General features: G+C 30.8%; 1 protein-coding gene across 2 annotated transcripts; it reads right to left on the reverse strand.

The window, feature by feature from the left end:
- Positions 1–54: 54 nt before the first annotated feature.
- Positions 55–19,364, reverse strand: LOC113403165 (uncharacterized). Of its 2 annotated transcripts, none has more exons than XM_026643631.2 (13): positions 19,149–19,364; positions 16,000–16,065; positions 12,609–13,522; positions 12,402–12,518; positions 12,232–12,293; positions 10,506–10,612; positions 8,054–8,179; positions 7,213–7,470; positions 4,996–5,105; positions 4,555–4,684; positions 3,161–3,264; positions 2,453–2,717; positions 55–1,123 (listed from the first exon to the last, which is right to left on the reverse strand). In XM_026643631.2, exons 1-13 carry the CDS (start codon positions 19,194–19,196, stop codon positions 962–964), a joined length of 2,469 nt encoding a protein of 822 aa, XP_026499416.2. In that variant the 5' UTR covers positions 19,197–19,364; the 3' UTR covers positions 55–961. The 2 variants fall into 2 exon arrangements, with proteins under 2 accessions (XP_026499416.2, XP_026499423.2); XM_026643638.2 differs by lacking the exon at positions 19,149–19,364 and adding an exon at positions 16,293–16,408.
- Positions 19,365–19,472: the final 108 nt, after the last annotated feature.

The following is a 19,472-nucleotide window of genomic DNA, read 5'->3' on the forward strand; positions in this document are numbered from 1 at the left end:
TGACAATAAGACAGTATAAGACATATAAAAAATAGAAATAGGAAAAACCAAATCAAAAAATTGTGTTTTTATTATATTAAATATTAAACAAAAAAAAAATCATTCTTACGGTGACATAAAAGTTACTAAGTCCAAGCTGTATCAAAAAATATACTTAATAATATGCTTAGAGTGATCACAGCAAACATTTCAGCTTTGTTGAACTGACTTTATACAGACAAAACAAAAATTACAAGATTACAATCGTGTTGGACTTATTTTAATAATATATTTTTACTTTGTATTCATATCATTCTTACTGTGTGAACCTTATGCGATAATTTAATTATAAATTGAAGAGATCATTAAATAACTAAATCCATATGTTACATTTATTTTAATGTTCTTAATTTCAAAGGAAACAATACTTTAAAGAAGATAGTTACTTAAACCTATATGTTCCCATAGGAAGGCAGATCATACCACCATGAGATCTTATTTATATCTCTCTATTAAATAAGAAAAATATATAAATTGTATTCAAATCATTTACAGGTAAAGGTAATACTTAAAACACAAAATTTACAATATCAATTAACTATTTAGAATTATTTATTATTTAATAATTTATTTACTCGTATAAAAAAATTTACAAATATGGCTGTAAAATTGTAATACACTATTTTAAATTAATGTTGAATTAAATTTTTAATTCCTATTTCATGATAAGATAAATATACATGTGTCAAATGAATATCTGCAAAAAATGCAAGTAATATTTACATTAATATTTATGGAATGCTAGCAAAGCTTAAACAGACAATCGATCTGTTAATCATTTATAAAATAATTTAAATTAAAAGTTTTGTAATTTTATTTAAGCTATTAGTAAGTGCTTTAATGTAGCATTACATAATTGAATGCAATTTTATTCATTTACATTATTTAATCATCACCAATTACTTATAATTAGTCTTAAGTTTCACCTATTTCGGTTCAACCATTCTTGATTTGTGAGCTCGTTTAGAGGAGGTTCACCATCTGATTGATTACTTGCTGTAAATGAGTCTGAGTCCATAACATCTAGCGTGCGTGAGACTGCCAACATGCGTTTTAGAAGACTGCGTGTTGATAGAATCAATATCTAAAAATAAAAAAAAATATCATTATTATATTTTGTTAATTTTTATAAAATATCGCTTCATTCGTGGGCAATAAATTTATAACGAGTCATTATATTTTTTAATTGGAAAATTGAATGGCTGAAAATGTGGAAGCATTGATATATTCTCTATTGCAACTATAACAGGAAAATAGCCAAATAAACAACCTTTGACAGCAAATTGACGCGATATCATTGGTTGAGAGCTTGATTATATCTATGATAGTCACTAAGGATTTGCGAAAGAATATCGTTTTGAACGGCGACGAAACGAGTTGTATTATAAATAAAGGTATATTAATAATAAACTCTTAGTAGTGCCCAATACAGCGGAGCTATTAGCAAATCGCATGAAATACGTAAATCAGAGATTTGTTTATCTTTTTTCCTACTGCCATTGGAATAGGCTATACATTATCTATCCGTGTACCCCATATGATATCCCATCGGAAAGAACTGTAAAATTGGTCATGTCAAACATCAACCTTTTTCTATTTCTACTGAGCTGGCTCGTGTCGTAAATCGAACAAATCATGGTAAATTTTATCTTACTCTTGTAACAAATATTATTAAAATAATCATGTGTTTTTTTTTAAATGAAATTTTCAATATATTAACATTAATAATGTATAAACTTTATTAACATATTAAAAATAACAATGAAATAGAGTGCAACGTGCAAGCCTTCAAATAACTATAATATCCTCGCATTGATCAACCAATTATTTCAACACAATGCTCAATTTAACAGAAGAATGAGTAGACTCGAAGTATCGTAATGGAAAGTAAATCAAGCAGTACCGGGTCGATTACATAATTATTATAGTAACACAAAATCGCTTCAATTTAAAAATAAATTAAGTATTTTAGACATTAAAAAAATACTAATAAATTCTCCGTATAACTGATAAAACAAAATGTATCTATTCGTACGAGATTACAATTACTCTAGTAGATATTTTCTACATAGTTTAGTTTACGACATTAATGCATTGCATTGTACAAGTTAAAGAAAAACATAGCAAGGCTAACTCGCGTTATCTTTCTCAATATATTTATGTAACTTATAATAAGGTGATATTTTAATAATTATTTTGGCAATGTTGTTAAATTGGTAAAGAAAAAGTAATTTTTGAGTTTCTTGATGGTTCTTTACGTCAGAATGTAAATTCGGAAACGGTGTTAATTTAAAGTTTTATATAATCTTGTATGCATAAAATGATGATTCAAAAGTGATTGTGTGCAAAAGCGGATTTGAATGAAATTTATTTCGATTAAAAAAAAATTAAACAAGTTTTAACAGGACATTACCTTTATCTCAGATTTAAGAGGTAATATTGCTATTAGCCACCATAACCAATTTGGTCCGTCGGAGGTTTTCCACCATTGGTCAGGTGTTTCATCATAGGGAAGGGATCCAAATGCAGTCTCGATTTCCTCTCTTACACTCTCGTCCATATTCTTAAGCCATGTCAGCGCCTTACAAGATATCTGACCAGCCAGTAAATGGAGATCTTGGATTTCATCATCCGTTGGAATTATATCAGTCAAAGGCTGGATGCGGGCAACATCACATCTGCGCAAGAAATATTCACAGACATTAATTATTTGATTTCTCATTTATATACCTACAGAATGATCAACTCAAAAAAGTATATTAATATTTTATCATTTTAGCATAGAGATTTAAATAGGCAATAATATATCCACACAAATCATGATAATTTCTTGGGCTATTTACTATTACTTATTTTTGGAAACGTTTATCAAAATCACAATTATTACGAGATTAATTTTTATTCAAAGAAAAAGCTAAACGCGTATTTGATTGATATAGATAACTATCAATACAGAGTTACATATGCAAACACCTTCAGTTGGCGTTACTCTTTTGTTTTAACTTAAGTATTTTTTGCAGACGTTTCAACAGAATCTTCCAACACTTTTGTATTCGTTTTACAAATGTTAGTATTATTGTAAGGAAACTAAATATATACATAGTGTAGAATATAAACTCACCCATCCTTCACACGCCTCTCGAGAACCCTAAATCGCGAGACGCCAACCGTTGATACAATACAGCGGCTATCTTCTAAAACCACGCAATCACAAATTTCAAGGACCTGTAAATACAAAAATTGATTTTAACATTTATTATTACAATCATTCTCTCCTGACGTCTCGAGGGAAAATAGTCAATTTAGCAGGACGCAATATAGTGCACAAGAGTCTGCCTCAAACAAAGATACACTATCTATTTCCTCACTCTCATATGAGATGGGACGGCAAAACCGACACGATCGGAAAGACTTCGGACACAGGATCAGAATTTGCGTAATTTCTCAACTAATAACTTTTATTGATCAGACTTCGAATTATCATAAAACCCTCGAAATGATTTAGAAACAGTGCAAGCTTACGGTGGCCTTGACGACTACTTATTCAAACCGTCTTTATGAGCTATACGATTAATTCGATAATAAGTATAATGTAAAGCGTTATTTCACGCTGAGACTTGTTTCATTTTTGGACTCGATATTGGACACTTATATTTTATTCCATGTTTAGAGACCACGTATATCAATGGAAATGCTTAAAGGTCGTCTTACATACGATCAAAATATTCTTATATTGAAGCAGAGGCGCACTTCATTAGGTCGCGTTGCAACCTCCGAAACAATTGCGCATAATTATTGGAAAATATTCAAAATGCCAAATTGTCATGCTAAATTGTAAAAATTGGACAACCATCATAAATATATACAAGTACAAGTGCTGTTACGCCGGCTGTTTGTAAACAATTACATTACTGTATCTATTTTTAAAGTATTTTTGGCGGTCGATTAACATTTTGTTGACTTCGTAGTGATGCGCATTTGAGTGTATCGACATTTTATCGTCTCATTTAGTATCATACTTAGGCTCAATAATTATTTTTTGTACTTTTGCCTCATTCTTAAGGGCCTTTTAAAAATACTCAAAAGTTGAATAACTTTTTTTTAGTTTTTGTTTTTATGAATAACAACTGCTTTAAAACAAAAAGTCTATGGTGCTTTAAGCGACATCAAGAGTAGATATCTTGCCGTAACTTCACATTTTGTTTTAAAAAAATTGCCAGTATGAATTTACTTTATTTACAACACATCATAACTAAATTAAAAATTCTCCTTATGGAATAAATCTTTGACATCGTGACACGAAGAGATTTGTGAAAACTAAATCATGATAGTTATGAGCATGTGGTCATATCGAAAATTTAAAACCGACCTCAATTTTAAACAGCACCTTTTATAAAACTAACAACATTTTAAATTTCGAACCGTTATGCTCCATAGGTATGTGGACTACCAACATAACATTTTCGTCATTATTACATAAACGCTTAAAACAAAACTGAAGTGCGAAATACTTACAGTTCCATAATCGGCAAACGTATGTCCTCTTTCGTAGGCGAGCATACCGAACCGTCTCGATCCGGACTCCAGAACCCGCCGCACCATCAGCCAGTAGCGAGGGTCGAAAATGAACAGTGGACATGGCATTCTAAAAAAAATATCACTGTTACTTACACGGTGCCTAGTCAGAAAGGCAAAATGAATTTTAATTATTTCGTTACATATATTGCACATCCTAATTTAACAAATAGAAACTAGAATCATTCTTTATTTCACCTTAAAAGGATATCATTAATAAATAATAATTTTCAACAATGTATGCTTGTAGATAATAAGCGTAATTTCCTAGGTTGATCCGACTTTGTGATCACATTATAAGACTACAATGAAGAAATTGACATTGTTGGCTAACAGTGCCCATTTCACAAAGCAACAAAAAGCACAAAAAGATTTACTCACCCAGGGAATGCTACGTAACAGGTAACAACTGGTATGACGTCTGTTTCTTCTGGCAACGGTAAAACGTCAATCGATGCCAAAATTGATGTTATGAACTGTGTATCACGAGTCTGGAAATATGGCAATAATCATTTGTTTATTTGAGATGAATGTCTAAATCGAGGATATCGATAAGTATTATTTTTTGTTACACATTGAAATGTGTCGAAATATTAAGGAAAATAAATGTCTGGAAATGTATCTTTAAGGCTTAAATCTAATGGGCAAAGGCTATAATTTCATAAATTCTCCGCATGGTGGTGTAAAATGGTATTTAGTAGTAGTGGTAATATTAGGGGAATATTACCTTGTTATTAGATAGCAACTTGAACTAATATTTATGGTTTTCAGCAGCAATTAACAAGCAGATTTTAAGGTTTTTTTGAAATAAGACCCAAATAGAGATTAAATATATAAAGTAGTGGGTTATTACATTAAATATATAAAGTATATATTTAATGTCATTCTACAAAATAGTTTGAAATTTATAAAAAAAGTATGAAGTTTGATTCGTTTCTAAAGCTAGAAATCTGTGTCATCCATAAACATTAAAATTCTTTAATATAAGAGGAAAAATTAGATAACAATATAAATAACTATTGAAAGCAAATTGACGATTGATATCATTGGCCGAGAGCTTGATTAATCTATAATAGTCTCTAAGGATTTGTGAAAAAATGGCGTTTTGAACGTCGACGAAACAGTTATCGGAATTTTGGAAGGAAAAATTAAAATAAAGTGGAAATAAGTAGTTAAGTATAATAGTGTTGTATTATAAATAAAGATATATTAATCATAAAGACATAGTAGTACACAATATAGCTGAGTTATTAGCAAATCGCAGAAAATACGTAAATCAGAGGTTTGTTTATCTTTATTCCTACTTCCATTGGAATAGGCTAAAGGTTCATAGCTGTTGTAGATGAGTAGATCGATTTTTTTTAAATTAATTTAGTACGTATGTCAAGTTTTATAAAAAAATCAGTACCGACGACCTGTTTTGACGTTTTATATACAAAAACACGTTCAATCAACAAACACAAAACTATTTGTTGGTTGAACTAATTATTTTTAATCCTACGTTATGAATAAGTGACGCACGTGTTTACAAGATATCTTAGTGTGTGTGTGACACGGCCAAAAGTAAAGACAGCAAAAAAGATACAGTTTATTTTATTAAAACACTGATAATTAGATGGATGGGTGCACCTTAAAATCTTTACACGTAGTTACATAAATAATTGGTGCTTTAGTAGTTTAAACGATGGTCACATTGCATGTGATTTATTCCCATTTAATTTTAATGAAAAGGGAATCACGTGTTTGATGATAATTATGCAATTATGTAATTGCCGGATAAAACTAGTAAAGTCAAAGTCATTAATTGTACTCCAGATATGCGAGACAAACGAAATAAATACACGTACGTACACACCGTATGTACGTACATATTACATACACGTACCAGCGTCTTTGAAAAAACTAATCGAAGTCATGACATATCGAGATGAGAAAATTATCAAAGTGCCTACCGAATACAATTTTGGACCCATTCTAAATACCCATTTTAATTATTAGCGTCAAATTATTCTCAGTTATAAAGCTTTGCAAATGAGAGATATATTCGTTGTTAATTGTTACAGTACAAATAATGTTGTTTGTCTTGTGTCATATATGAGTATGTGTCTTTACAGTAACTGCAATAAAGTATTCATTCGAGTAAACTCGAAAAGGACTTAATAATTAATAGATGGCTTCGGCCTGAACCGGCCTGAGTCCAGGGTGTATAGTATACAAAAATATAAACGGGTATTGCCATCGGAATTGGACCAATGAAATCTTTTTTTAGAAGATAAATGGCAGATCGCTAGAACATTGCTTATCTGCGTGGGCGCATGTCGTGCTAAAGGCGAGGCTGCCTTCGACTTTTTGTACATCGATATAATATAAATATTCTATTGAAATGAAATTCAGGTAATATAAGCCGTTTTTGTAGATGTATTGGAAACTGATGTCGGTTCAAATAACTGGCCTCGGCTTAAGTTATATAAACGGTGAGTTCCACACGTATTGTAACTTATAATTAACTTAAATTGATTATAACACTTTGGCGTTTTCAGTTTTAATTAATGTTGATGGATAAACTAGAAATAAACAATACAACGAAACAATACTCACCTCGGCGAGTCTAAAATTTTCCAAAGGTCCCAAGCATAATGCGCACTTCTTTTTGTAGTACAAGGAACGTTCGATGCAACTTCGACAGTATGTGTGACCGCAGGGCGTCGACACAGGATTCGTGAATGTATTCGTGCACAGCACACACTCCAGATCCGAAGGACTGACCCAGCTATGCGCAGACTGTTCACGGACCGACTGGCAGAGCTCACGAGTTATGGTGCGACGTTTCCGAAAGTTACACATGGCGCTGATTGTCTGTAATACGAGGATTATTCCCAATTAGATTATCTTTGGTTGCAAATGTTTGCAATGAAAGCCAAAAATCTACGATTTCATTGGTCTAATACCATTTCAGTAAAAGTTCTCGCTGAATAATCTGCCAAATTATTCAGTCTTATTTGGATTGAAATTTTAATATTAGTTAGTTAGGTCTAAAAGTATTAAAATATTCTGTATTCGGTGAGTGAATCTCACCGAATTAAAACCCGATTAAAGAATAGAAGCAGAATATTAGTTGACATTACTTTAATCATAATTTATAAATAATAATAATAATAAATATTGGACAACATCACATACATTACTCTGATCAAAATGTAAGTAGCTAAAGTACTTGTGTTATGGAAAATCAGTAGTAACGACGTTACCACAAATACTCAGACCCAAGACAACATAGAAAATTAATGAACTTTTTCTACATCGACTCGGCCGGGAATCGAACCCGGGACCTCAGAGTAGCGTACCCATGAAAATCGGTGTACACACTACTCGACCACGGAGGTCGTCATATATAAAATACAAATACAAATAAATATAAAAATGTGTAGCAATAATGTACCTGCATCAAGTGAACACGTGCGACACGCGCGTATGGCTCCGTAGAGGCAGCAACGCGTGCAAGATGCGGTGCGGCTTCTAGAAACTTTCCCGCGCACAACAGCTCACGCGCTCTGCGGTGCCGAGCCTGACACAGAACAATATTACATATTATAAACTTTGTATGTATTACGTTTCTACATAAGATATACTACGATCAAAACATTGCGTTTATTTTTAATGTTAAAATTAACAATGTAGTTAACATTCTCATTTATCAGTGACGTATCGTATATCCACAATAATATTGATTCTATTGATGGACATAGTGACGTTGTTTTATGATGTAAACTTAAGATTAAAACATAACGTAAAGTTTACAATTGTTTTCATTCGGATTAGGTATACCACAAATCCTTTAATAGATTTTAAAGTGAGTAAAAAAATTTAAAAATGTATAATATCAGATGGATTATCTAACTCGAGATTAGCCAGAAGAAGACATAACACCGTATAAATACGATCGCTACGCAAAGTTTGTTAGTACGTGGGTTAGTATAAAACAGAATCTACAATTATATTCATATACAGTGAATTTCCTTTATAACATAACGACATCTGTTGTAATGACGTATAATATATACAACCCAAGTCCCTTGAATTAGACTTAAACTTTTAAAGGAAAATAATTTGGATGTAGAAACCTAACCCACAAACAAACATAAAGAATCATTTACAAAGCCATATAGGTTTTTCTTAAATTTTGATTTCGTCCACATCAGCAGTTGTTTATAAAGGTTTAGGCGGGTGAAGTTAACTCTCATAATCAGTTGCAAAGTAATATTCGGGGTGTTAGCTTGTACATTTAATATGGATCTAGTGTCTAGTGTCGTGAGTTTTCTGAGAAACAAAAAGTGAATACTTCGTAGAGACTGAAATAGAATAAAGCTATTTTGACATTTGCTTATTTTGCATTTAGGTGAACAATGTATCTAAACAGGTAATGTTTTATTAAAGATCGCTAGGAAAATACATTTAATCTCAATACTAGATATACTGATTCCTCAACGTCAAGAAATTATTTACATTCGATAATGTTCTTATGTATGTAATTAAAGTTTAAAGGTAAATCCGTACTTAATAAACCGTCAAAAGATAGAATTGCCTTAAAGCAACAAATACGGCTGGGAAAAAATAGATATAATTAGTTACAGAGAGCCCTATTGATAGGTAAAGCGAAAAACTTAGATGTTTTTAAAATGACTAATCATCCGTACCAATTGATTAAACATCGTTACAATTGATTGAGAAAATCTTGAATGACGTCAGAGATTTTAGATAAAGTTTTTTGTAGATGGGATTCTGTGCTAAGAAGAGATAAAAATAAGATAATTTTATTTATTGCCAATAATTTTTCTTTAATTAAATTGGTAAGTTGATGAATACAAAACCGGCTTATCACCAATTTCTATAGCAGTGATTCAGTTCATTCACCAAGTAACAATTTAAACTCTTAAAAGCCATCATCGAAAGAGAACAGAAGTGCAGAAAGTAATAAACTCTATTGAAAAATTAAACGGGGAATCTTGTAAAGATTCTGGATGACATTTAATTGGTAACGACACCAAATGTTCTAGTATCTCCAAAATTTTTTTAAAAAACTCTTTTAAGTAGACGTTCGCCTTTAGCATTGCGTGGCTGTTTTGTTTAACACTAAATATTGTTTTATACACACGGACATAGCGACGGAATCGTGGTGGTGAACACAGAAATCCAATACATTTGAATTACCGATATCATTCTCTTATTTTATTTGTAATTCGCTTAGCAATTTATTATATACAAAGACATAACTTCGCAAGAACTTATATAACTACAGTCGTAGACAGCGGGATAAAAGAGAAATAATTAATAAACAAGCCAGACCAAATCGCCGCATTATCAACGAGCACTACAATGTTTCTTTTGTTATATAAAAATAAATAACAATGTAAGATAAACTTTTAATGTCATCTGCACTCACTAAAGCAATATTATTAATAACATGATAAATTTACATTGTAATAATAATTATTGTAGTTTTAATGTTCCAGGATCCACATTCGTTTCTAAACAAAGGGAGCAGTGCAACTGCGCCTCTCTGATAGAATGAATTCCACATTGAAATTCAAAAAATATTGTGATATTCCATGAAAGGTGAATAGGTGGTGTAATTTATTGTATATAAGCCGACGGACATGGCTTGAATAACCGACGGAGTGCTGCGTATTACCAATGGTAGATATTAATGAATGTCGGTGCATCTTTTGAAGTATATTAAAGTCAAATTACGAGTCTATTCTAGGCTAATCTAATCTAATTTTATAAAAAAAAAAAATATTCGCAATGCAACAAAAAAAATGTGTTAAAATAAATTTTCTATAGCGTCAAAAGTTAAAATAATAATTAAATATATTTAGACAGTGCATAATCACCTGTACAGTCATCGGGACGCGCGGCCGTGAACCACTATGAGCACAGTTCACATGTTCCCTGCTCGTACGATTCTGCAAACTGCGTTTTATCGAATAACGTGGCTTGACTGTTGACAATAAGAAAAATAATTAAATACATTAGTGATCCCATCAGGTTTCAATTTAGCAACCCTTCAATCCTATTAATAATTTTATTGATATTTCATAACGCTTAACTCTACTATGACTAAAATTAAAGTAATATGACATAAATCGAAACGACAAGAACAGTTAAGCTGGTTATACAATATATTAGCAAATGGTTCTATGGATTTAAAAAACTAGAACTATGTAATTCAAAGCAGGTCGTGTTATATATACTCGCCTTTTTACAAATGATCTAATAAAATATGGATAAGAGAAGCTGAATGTATCAGCGACATTTAGTCCGCAAAGCTACATGCTCTTATGTGGCGAGGTTACGTAATTTTGAATGAAGTCAGAGTTTGAACTACGTTACATAACGACATTAACCAAGCGATGAACGGAAGCGGTTGTCGAATTATCGCTTGAATTATATTAATAATAAATAATTTAATTTTAACGCGACATTGAGATAAACGTCCTCACTGAGCTTTCGAACGCATTCGAATCTAATAAATGACACACTGGTTAGTTATATTTGCTCTATAAAACAATAAAAGTATTTTATTATTATTGAATAAAATAGAATAGTCAAATTATTAAAATGTAACATAACGTTTTTTAAACATTCATATTAACGACGAACGAAAGGCAAATATATAAATGAAATAAATTATATATATTTTTTATACTGAAACATAAAACAGATAATTGTTAGAAATAAATAAAATGTAACTTTACTTTAAATAGTTTTTATATAACAACGTACTAATATGGCCTTGACTTAGTAGAATAATCGCCAGTCGCTTCTATCGTCGGCATATTATGGACTATATAATACTATTCAAGTTCGCCTATCGTCTTAACCACTTACTAGCCAACGACCTAACTTTAGCGCAAAATAAAACTTACTAAATTAGGTGACCTTTCACTATAATACAACTCAAAAACTAAAAACATTTTGTAAATAATTTATCTATGTATATTAAAACATCTGTTATCGATATTATTGTTGTAGCTAATTCTAGAAACTGTCAATGCAATTCGTTTTTGCAATTCTTGATTAATGAAAACGTTTCACTGTATGCTCAGTATGTAATTGGCGAGACGTGATTAAAAAAAATCTTGTAGCCCACGTGGACTTACGTATCTACGAGGCTAACGTAACCTGCGACCCGACGCTCTCCATTGCGTTGTCGACAATGTACTTATATAACCGCAATGTAACAAACAAAACGTCGATTTACATAATACTTGTCGGTGCGCAATTATTATTGTTCACGTTCAGATGTGTTATAAAACTTCATTTTTGCAATAAATAATATATAAATTCTTTCCAAATTTAATATTGGCTAACTTAAATCAAATCAAAACGTATTTTATTCAAGTAGTCTCTTACACATACGTAATTATATTAATTAGTGTAAAGTTACCTCCGCTTCCGAGGATAGATTCTACGGAGAAAGACCGAAAAGTAACTTACTAATTCCTGTTTTTGTCTCCTTATTTTTTAAAAATAAGTAGTAAATAGTATATAATAAAGTATCATACCTATCATATTGTTTTATGCTAATAAGAGTTCGAAGAAAATGTATATCCTTACCTCCGATTAATGGAATAGTCCTTTGCTCGGGCGTTCTTGTAAGCGATCCGGGATCTATTATTCTGTCACAAAATTAATATTATAATTAAGTAATTTTGGTGATTTATTTCATACACTGTGAGAGGAAATAGGTTCAATGACGATCATATTAAGTTTTAAAATCTTTGTACCTTGGCTTTTTTATATATTTCATCATTTTTTCTACTATTTCCCGTACTATTGTGTTTACAAACAATGTTTTTGGTGCATTAACACCACAAGGACAGGCCCCGTTCAATAGGATGCATCTGAAATTAACGAGAAAAAAAAACAAATGTATAACTAATGACTTTATACAAACATGTACACAATACTTAAACAATTTAAAAATATGTTACCTCATACATCTCGTGTGGCCACATTGTCCTGTAACTGGTAAAACAGGAATGTGGCAGCAGTTCAGGCAGCAAAGTTCATTCAGATTTGGAGACTTAAGGTAGCGCGAGAGTTTTATTAAGTTATTAGCTAATTTTTGGGCACTTATTGTAGGTAGCGGTAGTTCAGGAATGAGACGTAAGAATGGTGACAATGGATCTTCAGTGACATTACGATAATACTTCGTGCTGTTTATTACTTTTAACGTTCTTTTACTGTTTGATTTGTGATTATGTGATTCTTTGCTGTGGACATGGTTTGATCTAAAAAAGGAATTAAGGAGTGAGGAAGAAACTGGCTCTAAGTATATTTCATTTGAAGAATTAGAATTTTGGTGACTATTTTCAATAAGGGCGGTGGGCGAGGTCGACTGTACAGGATATGATTGAAAACGAGGAACAAAATTTTCCATTGAATCAGAATCCTGATTAGAAACAGATGGCACAGACGTAACGTTATTATTCAATGTTATTTGTAACCGATTTTCTGATAAGCTGTCGTTTTCTAACGGTAAGGATCGGTTTTCTCTTTCTTGCTCGATATTCGACAAATTCTCAATGCACTGGCCACGACGTCTTCGCTTCGCTAAGGCTCCAAAGGATTCTACTTGACTATCACCACTTGTAAAAATTTCTTCAGTATTAGCTAAATTACAATTCCCAGTCTGTACTCCGAATAATAAATTAATATTAGGTATTCTGTAAGGGCGGAATCTTTGAGCGCCATATGTTCTTCTACGTTGATTTCTAAACCGTGACGGTTGAATATTTGAATTCATTTCTAACAAAGTGTCGTGAGGCAAAAGTTGTGTCACAAAAGAGGAAGTGACGTCAGGGATTCCATAACATATTAGTGTCTGACGAGAATTGGGCAATATCTGTAAAGGAAAAAATTGGCATAATTTTACAAGCGATTACTCTCAAACGTACCAATATCCGTTTTAAATTAAAAAAAATAAAGTTACTAAGAGATACTGAAATAAAAATTTTAAGGTATAAAAAATGGACTTGGTATTATGCGTAATTGGGTACACATCAGCTGATAATAAAAATATTGTTGTAATGTCTCAAATATTTTTATGTTAATCTAGACTCTAATTGAGTATATTGAAGTTTAATAAAAACTTCAATGAAATATCTTTAAAATACGAGAAGAGGGCAAAGTAGGTAACTAGAAATAGATCTGTCACCCTCGACTGCTTATATAAGATTATTTATTAATCAGCATCAGCTCAATACGAGATGTATTCAGATTGACATTAACAATGATTTATGGTAATTAAAAGTTTACTTTAAATTTGCAAGTTACAATATTACATTTAAGTTGTTGTTTAAATGTTGATAAAAGAGTGTTGTTTGCAAAGTTTGTTTAAATGTACTTTATTTTCTTTTATTACACATAAATATCGAAAACATTTCATGGAGTTTGGCTTTGTTATCGCTCAATATTAATAAAAAAGAGTTCGTTAAACTTATCTTGAATTTATCTAAAGATTCGTCTGGAAGTGGTCCGTTATATTATATACTTTCTAGATATTCACTTTTTTAAAATACTTTATCATTTATTTATTTATTATCTAAGTATATTGGGTCAGGTATCTCAAATGTACACCATCTGTATTTTATTTAACTTGTCATATTCAACGATTATATCACCCTCCTACGGCTTGGGAGATATTCATGACGTAATAAGATATCGTTAATTCCTATGACGAATTCTTACACATCAATTTTATTTTAGTATCTATAAGTTAGCGTATCGTTATTATGATTAAGTTAAAACTTTGTGCAAGAGGTTACTGTTTCCACTTGTGATACGGTTTCCGAAGTACCGCTTAAATGAAATAGGCGTCTCACCAGTTATAACTGATAGTTGTTTACCAACAAAAATGAGACATAGCGTATTATCTAGAATCGTGATGATGGGGTTTTCGACTAATTTCATAAGTAACAAATAACTTAAACTTAAAGTTTATGTTCTTATTTAACGAATTTGTAATTTGACTTTTTCTAATAAAACCTGTATCACCGTTCCCCACCTGTTAGTTCTATTGTCTACATTGACTTAAATTCAAATTTGTAATACTAAATCAAATGGACTAAATTGGTCCCAAACAACATATGTGCAAATTCTGACAACGAGCGAAACTAGTATATATTTTAAATTTGACTATACTATATTTAACGACGCAAAACATATGTATTAAATTTCAAATAAAACAATATTTTGTAACGCCGTTCTGGCACCAGCGCATATCGAAACTTCAATTTATATGGTTAACGTTTTCATTAAGAAGTGCTGCTATAAAAACAATTAAGAAACAATCTGTCGCAACTTTATTTCAAAGCAGCGAACTAACAGATACGCTTTTTTTAGTGTCGAAATCTGTACTATTGTAATAGATGAGATAACTACTACTTAAGTTAAATAATAAATTTAAAATAATAATAATATCCAATATCGATTACAGGCCTCCTACTTACTACGACGTAATAAATGCACTATTACTAACGTTTATAGACACAAATCAATTTTCTTAATCAAATACTTATTAATAGTATATAAGAGAGTTTATCTAAACTTATTATTATTAATTTAACTCGCCTAAAATCAAATATACACTTGAAAGTTTTATTTTAAAACAGCAATAAAATGAATGTTTAACTTTAAACAAAATAATAATTATATAAAACTTTGCGTTAAGCCATATGATACTGAGAGACGATTGTCATTATTACTGACTTAGCTTACCGAAGGAATACGTAATAGTGAACTTGGCCTAGTAAAAGTAGACCGGTTGGAAGACTGCAACATGCACGTAACAGAACGCAAATTTTCGGCTACGTTTACACTTTACAATTTTTCATCAACTTACTATCATCAATAGCGTTATAGTGTGAGAGAATAATGTAACACAATTATAACAGTAACAAAGTAGGTAAACGAGTCAATCGCGTAGTAAAAGTTTGATTAGTGTTTCGCCTTTAGCGTACGCTTAGTCATAGAAATGTTTTGTTTATGATTACAATTACCAGAAAGCTATTTTAAGTCATTGATGTCATATATTTGATACATATAGGAGTAATGACATTTACCAATCACTTAAAGTATTACAGTGATCGATATCAATTTGCATAAGTGTGTGTGTCCAAATTACGAAAAGTAACTGTTTCTCCACAACGCTTTGGCAGTGTAAGCATATCATACAATTTTGAGGAAAGTGATAATAAATTTATATGAATTATATATATTGATATTGTCAAAATATTAATATTAAACAAATGTGAACGTTACATTAATAGAGCGTAATATGAAACAAGTTTTGGATTAAATAATATGAAGAAAAAAACTTACACCATCATTTGGTGAATCTTGTGAAATAGGAGAATGGTTTGGTTCTGCTGCCAGTTGAATTGATACCTGCGTATAAAAAAATGCGTAAGTAAAATCATAACCGATATATGAACAACAACGAAAGTTCCTGTAGAATACTAATTAAACGTTATCAAATAATTTAATAATCAATCGTAATGCATTATTTACAAACTGAGCAATAAAAAACTAACATTAAATATAAATTATTAAAAAAAAATCAAGGTCATTAACATTTATTCTAGTTTAGTAGCAAATGTCGAGAGTGTATATACCTTCGCACCAAAGAATGGATGGCTAAGTTTAACTTCGATGTGGTCCAAAATAACACTACTCACAGGCAGGCGACGTACAAGTTAAGTCATCGTCTGGCTGTGTATTGCTTACGACGGTTCTTACGCAAAGTGAGGTGAGCGGGGGGCTCTCTTACATAACGCGACCTACTGGCACAGTGACTCTGTAAGTGCATGCGCTTGCACTTACTGTAATCTATTTTTTCTTTGTCAACGTAAACACAAAAGCATTTATTAGGAAGGTAAAACGTACATCGAAGTGTATGTAAGAAAATATTGAGTAATGATTTCGAATTCAGTAACGACGTCGGAGCCCGTTATAGTAAATTTTGTTAAAACTTTAAATTAAATATGTTAAAGAATGTTAAATAAAAGGTATTAAATAATCTAATTTAAAAATTTATTGCAAAAATTGTAATACATTTAACTGTCTCTTATTAAACGTCTTACTTTGGCACTCTAATACTCTTGTTTTTAAATCTAAATTTGGCTAAAAACCGTGTCGTTTTAATTTGTTTTTTTTTTTAAATTAAAATTGCAATAAAACTTTTTAAAATAATTAATATGAGTAAGTAACTAAGGTACACTTTTTTAATTGTAGACATTACACGAATACATACTTTTTGGTACTTGGCCTGTTGGCTAGTTTTAATATGTAATTTAGGGTCAAATAGTATACGTATAATTACCTACCCTTAATAAAAAAGCTATGACACCATTTTTATGCAAATTATATCATATTAAAATATATTTATGTTTTCCAATTATATACTTCAGAAAACTATATTGTCATAGATCTAACTCTTTTCTTGAGCGTTGAAATTTATTTTTGCTTACATATAGGTAAGTATCGAAAAGCTTATCCTGGTTACATTAAAAATCAACGGTTATGAGTTAGCTCAAATCGATCAATCAAATACGATTAAATAAAATTAAAATGTAAAGTATCTCATGTATATTACTATCATCTAAGTGGTGTATAAGATTATAATATGACATAAATAGTTACGACAATTCAAACCAGAACCCACGTGTAATTGAGCGCATCATTGGGTTTGAGCGTGGTTTTTTCAATGATATATATATATGTATATATATATTGGAATTCACCTACATCATTGAATTGCGTTTAAATTAATTACATAACCAGAACGTGGACTCTAATATCTAATTTAACTTTGATATTAACCAAAACATATTATAAAATAATCCTCCCGCCGCGCCTGTACTCATAAACTCAAAAACGACTGAACAGATTTTTATACGGTTTTCACTAATGGATGGAGTCATTAAGATATGTAATTGAAATATGATGATGATTTTTAAGTTGTCGGATAAAATAAGTCGACTTATGTGACGAGATGAGAATGACGAGTATACGAAAGAAACGGGTCTATTAGCTAGTGATTAATAATGAAGATTATCTCCTCGGCGTCGCAACCGCTGCTTGTTAGGCGCAATTTCTGTCGATGAGTATACTAGAGATCACAAAGCAGTAAGGCATTGTAATCATTAGTCATAACTATATCAGCGTCTGTTTTTAACAATTACTAATTCAATTGTAAATTTTTACTCATAAGTTGCAACAAAAGTATTACTCATAATGTAGTAGTAGTAATATTGGTCACATTGTTGTGATGATCACCTAAAGGCAGTGTAAGACAAGGGTTTATTTCATGTTCTTTAAAAATAGTAATGATGATGTTGGGCAATTTTTTTTTATAATGATTATGAATGAAAATAAAAATATCTAAGACATGACATAAGGGCAATATGAACAGCAACATGACATTGACTGTCGTATAATATAGAGAAAATTGAGTAGTGTAACTAAATTAGTTTTATTCATATACATAAAGGCAATCCAATCTGGCTATAGCACCGTGTACATAAAGCCTAATAATTTAAACATAAAACAATAATCAACTACAATCATCACTTAAATATAGCATGTGTCTATCGAACCCACAAGCAATTGGAAAGCATTTGTGGCTAATATGTGTTACTAGTAGAAATACCGATCAACCTATATTTAGAGCAACAAAGTTACCACAAAATATTCTCCTTGGGATGGGAGCAGACCTTTTCCAAAATTGAGACATTTATATTATTTTTGTATGTAGTGGTAAGGTAAATTGTTTTGCCAACCCCCTTTCACTGATACTTTATTTAAACTGAGACAGAGCGCAAATTTGAAGTGTAAAATAAACAAAATGTTTTGTGGATTATTCATTTTAGTAGTTATGTAATATATGTATGGAGTAAATTAGTAATTACTAAATTCATTAATAATAAACAAACCAATATTATAATAGCCCCTGGGTTTCATGGTAATTTTAAGTTGGTAACTCTAATTAGGTTCCTCTAAATATTGTCTAGTAAACAAATAATTTTATAATATTAGTACTTACTAATATTATAAAAATATTTTACTAACATTTAAATACCAATAGTTACGCAATTTATTTATGGTTGGTTATGAGAAATAAGCAAAAATATTGTTCTGACATCATAAAAACTAAAACACAATAGAGAATGAAAACTAAATACTCTTGTTGTAAAATTGCATATTCAGACAGAATACTTTTTAAATTTCTTTGTTATAATGTAATCTGTTAGGCTCAAGAAAATTCCTATCCTTCCACTTCTTATATAATTGCAAACTTACGTAATAATTGCAAGGTAAGGACATCAGTATTTTCATATCATAAAAAGTTAGCGTTATAATATTACATAACAAAACACCAGAAAATATAGTGACAAGCAACATTCCTACAAAATTATGTTGCCGGCAAAGAGATGTAAGTTTTTTTTAAATATTCGTTTCTTTCTCCTTACCTCGTTTGTTAACGAAGACGGAGAATATAAGGACGATGACTCCCACATATTCTATGCAATATTTTTAAAAAGGCGCCAATTCTTAGATAAACAAATATTCAAAATATCTTGCAACAAAGACACAAACACTTCCCGCCACGTGCACCGCACAATTAAAATTAATGCGATATTTAAGCTCGTAAGCCGATAACTCGACTGATTTCATATTGAAGGACAGTACATTTGTCTTTTGACAGTTTGACACTAATATAGTGTTTCTAGTTAAAAATATTGTTGTTCTTGCAAATAAAACTTCAAGTCTTCAACAAATATAGCACAAACTAA

Source organism: Vanessa tameamea, chromosome Z, assembly GCF_037043105.1.
Source record: "Vanessa tameamea isolate UH-Manoa-2023 chromosome Z, ilVanTame1 primary haplotype, whole genome shotgun sequence".
In the NCBI taxonomy this organism is placed as follows: domain Eukaryota; kingdom Metazoa; phylum Arthropoda; class Insecta; order Lepidoptera; family Nymphalidae; genus Vanessa; species Vanessa tameamea.